Raw genomic sequence first — 4,142 nt, forward strand, 5'->3', positions numbered from 1 at the left:
TCAAGTTATATTTATTACATATGGTTACTGTGTAAAAGGGTTTTTGAAAGGTGGTAGACCTATATTATATGTGGATGGATGCCACTTGAGTGATCCGTACATTTAGTACATTATTGGGAGCACAAGCGTATGATGCGGGTAATGAATTATTCCCACTTGCATATGCAATTGTTGGAGGTGAGACACTTGATAAGTAGGCATGATTTCTTGGTAACATAAAGGATATTACAGGATCATTAGAAGTGACAATAGTATTGGATAGGCACAACTCAATAAAAGGTGCAGTGCAAGCCGTGTTTGGAAGAGATTGACATGCTTTTTGCTACAGTCATGTGAAGGAGAATTACAGTGCTGAGTTCTTGAAGATAACCAGGGGAAAGATGAGGACCAGCAGACAGACAAAGGAAGTTGCACTAAAATTACTTGATTCTATTGCATACGCAAGACTTGATAGAGACTTTGATCGCAGTCTGGAAAAGCTAATGGGATTTTGTCCAGAATTGGAACAATGACTTCAAACAAATAGAGACATTGAGCGTTGGGCACAAAGCAAATTTCCTTACAAGAGGTGGGACAATATCACAACAAATCTAGCTGAATCCTTTAATGCTTGGCTTGTTGGTGAGAGGAAGCACAACATAGCTATCTTGATACATAAGCATAGGGAAAAATTGGCAAACAAGATGTACAACAGCAAAGAAGCCATGAGGAATTGGACCAGTGGTATGGGACCTAATATAGAGGAAAAGTTGATAGATCATGTGGCCAGATCAGAAAGAATGGATGTGCAAGATTATGGAATGAACAATTTCAGGGTCAGATGGGGAAACCTAGATGTGCGGGTAAATCTTGTGTTACGTGAATGTACCTGCAAAGGTTGGCAAATGTCAGGACTACCTTGCCCACATGCATGTGCTGCAATCAAGAAGGTATATGGTAATATATATACATATGTCGAGGATTGCTTTTTACTCTCAGCCCAATAGAAAATTTATGGCAAACTCATGATTCCAATTGAAACCCATGACATCCCTAGGCCAGATTCCCTTCGATATGAAGATTACTCGTCCACCATCTTCCTACAACCACCATTGACAACTCGTCGTGCTGGAAGACCCAGAGTTAGGAGGATTGAATCACAATTCCAGCAGAAGAAGCTGTATCATTGCTCAAGATGTGGTAAAGCCGGTCACACTAGAAAGACTTGCAGTAACCTGAACCCTGGGTGACTTTGTTGCTGAAAATAGTCTTTTATTTTTTTGGTTCAATACACAACTACTTTTGTACATAAATGAGCCCCACTATGTAGTTCTTGAGTTGTTGGGGAAGTAGCTATGACAACCCATTTTGATTTTTTAGTAGTGGGTTGGATTATATTTTGTATAATGCTGTTAATAGTTGAAATATTTCATGATAGTAGGTGATTATAGCTGTCCCAGGTTATGTTAGGTCGTAATCTGTCCACATACAAATGGAGTATTTTTAGTTATAAATATATGTATATATGTTGCAAATTGTGTAATGTCACTTGCAAATTTGCTCTCCCTTACCTGTCCACTCACGGACAGCTTCTTCAGGTGAAGTCGTCACATATAAATGGACTGATTCTAGTTGTGAATATATGTATGTATATTGCCAATTTTCTAATGTCACTTGCAAATGGTATATGGAACCACACTTGGACACATTCTCTAGGCTAATCAGTCCACATGCAAATGGACTATTTTTAGTTGTAACTATATGTATCTATGTTGCGAATTGTCTAATCTCATTTGCAAATAGGCCCTCGCACACCTGTTCACTCACGGACATCTCCTTTAGTACGAGTAGGTCACATGCAAATGGACTATTTATAGTTGTGAAAATATGCATGTATGGTGCAAATTGTCTAGTCCCACTTGCAAATGGGCTCTCCCACACTTAAGTCGGACACATGCATCAGGTGAATCAGTCTACATGTGAAGCCAGGTATGTGTCTTGCAAATTAGCTAGTTTCCCTTGCAAATGAGGTCTCCCACCCATGTTCCCTCATGGACACATGCTTCAGGTGAACCAGTCCACATGTAAATGGATGATTCCACATGTGAATATAGGTATATCTTTTACAACTTGGCTAGTTTCCTTGCAAATGGACTCTCCCCCACTTGTTCCCTCACGGACACATGCTTCAGGTGAACCAGTCCACATGTGAATGGACTGATTCCACATGTGAAGCCAAGTATGTGTCTTGCAAATTGGCTAGTCCCCCTTGCAAATGGGCACCCTGTTCAGGTCAAGGACGGCACATGTAAATGGACTGATTCTAGTTGTAAATATATGTATAGGGGTTGCAAATTCCCTAGTTCCACATGGAAATGGACACCTTATTTAGGTGAAGGAGGGCCCTTGCATATGTAAGAGGATATGTTGTTCAGCTGATGAACGACACTTGTGAATGGTCTAATTGTTGTCGTTAACTTATTTGTCTCTCTTGCAAATTGTCTAATCGTTTGTGCAAAGGGCTAATCCTTAATGTAGGTTGTTCAGTTGGAAATAGATGAACATTTGGTGTTAATTTTTGTATTGTTGCTGCAAATTCTCTAATTTCTGTTGTCAATCGTACATCTAATCAAAGTAAACAAGTACTGATAATATGAATCCATCAAAACAGACTTTATTAACATCTTTTGTATGCATAACATTTAAGTCTGCATAAAGTGTTCACAACAACAATTATAGTGCTTATCAGCGAAAACTACAAGGTAGGAATTTGCTCTGTCATCACTTTCTCTTGCGTTGTCTATTAATTTGGTCAAGGTGTTTAGCAACAGCATTTGACTTAATGTTTCTTTTATGAGTCATGAGCCACCACAACAGCTCACACCGTATAGATGTGTAATGATCATATGGGACAACAATAACTTTTCTCAGTAAGTTCACACAGATACATGATGTCATTAACATATAATTTAACACCTACTGCTGTATAATAAGGCATGGTGAATTGAACTCCATCCTTCTCTTGTGGGTTGGGCCACTCTCTTAGATATGTAATGATATGAATCCTACAATCATCACTGAAAAAATGACCACATCACTATGTTGGCTTATCTATGTCGATTATAAATTATGACAAATAACTTACAGTGAACAAAAAACTCACGTATTGTCTTGAACATGAACAATAGGATACAAGATGACATTATTTGAATATGGGTTGGCCAAAGCCTCCAGCTCAGGCTTCACTCTCTTAGTATTTCAATGAAGTGTGCCCTCTACACAATTACCAATAATTATCACACAGGGGATACTATGGTTGTCCACAAAAGTAGCAGAATGATTACAACACTTACACAAGTTTGCGCCATCATTTGCTGCCCCTTTAATGCTAGGTCAGAATTTTTCTTCTTCTTTTGGCACTTCATTGTATCCTTACCGCCATGTAGAGAGTTCAGCACATAAGACTTTAGTGTGCTTGGTTCAAACACAAAGTAAAACCAATACAGTGCAAACAAAACAGGTGCAAATATGTATTCACATTCAGCCAAATTGTATCCCAGGTGTTAGGGGAGTAGTTCTTTCAGATGTTTGTCCACTTGCCATATGTGTGTTCCTGCACCATCCTTGCCTATCACAACAGCAAATTGCACAGTAATGCAAATTGTTAGTGAAGAAACTGTACCGATAACTTGATTGAACAATTTAAAGCATTGACCTATTAACAGGGGATAGCACTAACTGTGAAATCTGCATCAAATATGTGTCTTTTAACTACAAAGGCATTCTCCTGTTGGTCAGCGTTCAAGGTGTAAGCAATCAGAGACATGATCTGCATATTAAAGGAGCAGGAAAATTAAAAATATGGCACATTCCAGATATGGCCACTTTGATATAAATTGAACAGGTGCACATACCCTATTGCTTATCCACCTTCTAGGACCCAGTGCTTGCAGGTCTGCTTGTGTTGCCAAATGCCCAAACATATCTATCATGACCCTACAACAAATATGAAAGTGAAAATAAGTAGTCAGTATTGCATACTAGTATTATTCATAGGCTGTCTTTTCCATAATAATTGACTATACTTGCTCTTGAGCCTCATCTGGTTGACACCACTCAGTACACATAGCATAAAATGCATCCCTGTTACTCATTTTCACCTT

At 38.7% G+C, this 4,142-nt stretch overlaps 1 protein-coding gene across 1 annotated transcript; it reads left to right on the plus strand.

Annotated features, from left to right (window-relative positions):
* Window positions 1-683: 683 nt before the first annotated feature.
* On the plus strand, window positions 684-1,229 carry LOC114750305 (uncharacterized). The gene is made up of 2 exons (XM_028938874.1): window positions 684-936; window positions 1,042-1,229. Exons 1-2 carry the CDS (start codon window positions 684-686, stop codon window positions 1,227-1,229), a joined length of 441 nt encoding a protein of 146 aa, XP_028794707.1.
* The last annotated feature ends 2,913 nt before the right edge of the window (window positions 1,230-4,142 follow it).

Source organism: Neltuma alba, unplaced genomic scaffold, assembly GCF_004799145.2.
Source record: "Neltuma alba isolate B1F8T4 unplaced genomic scaffold, ASM479914v2 tig00006417_pilon, whole genome shotgun sequence".
Classification (NCBI taxonomy): Eukaryota; Viridiplantae; Streptophyta; class Magnoliopsida; order Fabales; family Fabaceae; genus Neltuma; species Neltuma alba.

What these genes read in the sequence shown, in the direction of transcription:
- LOC114750305 (XM_028938874.1), top strand. Translation starts at nt 684, where the DNA reads ATGTACAACAGCAAAGAAGCCATGAGGAATTGGACCAGTGGTATGGGA. An exon ending in TGCAATCAAGAAGGTATATG is followed by an intron (nt 937 to 1,041) that starts GTAATATATATA and finishes TCCCTAGGCCAG; the next exon opens with ATTCCCTTCGATATGAAGAT.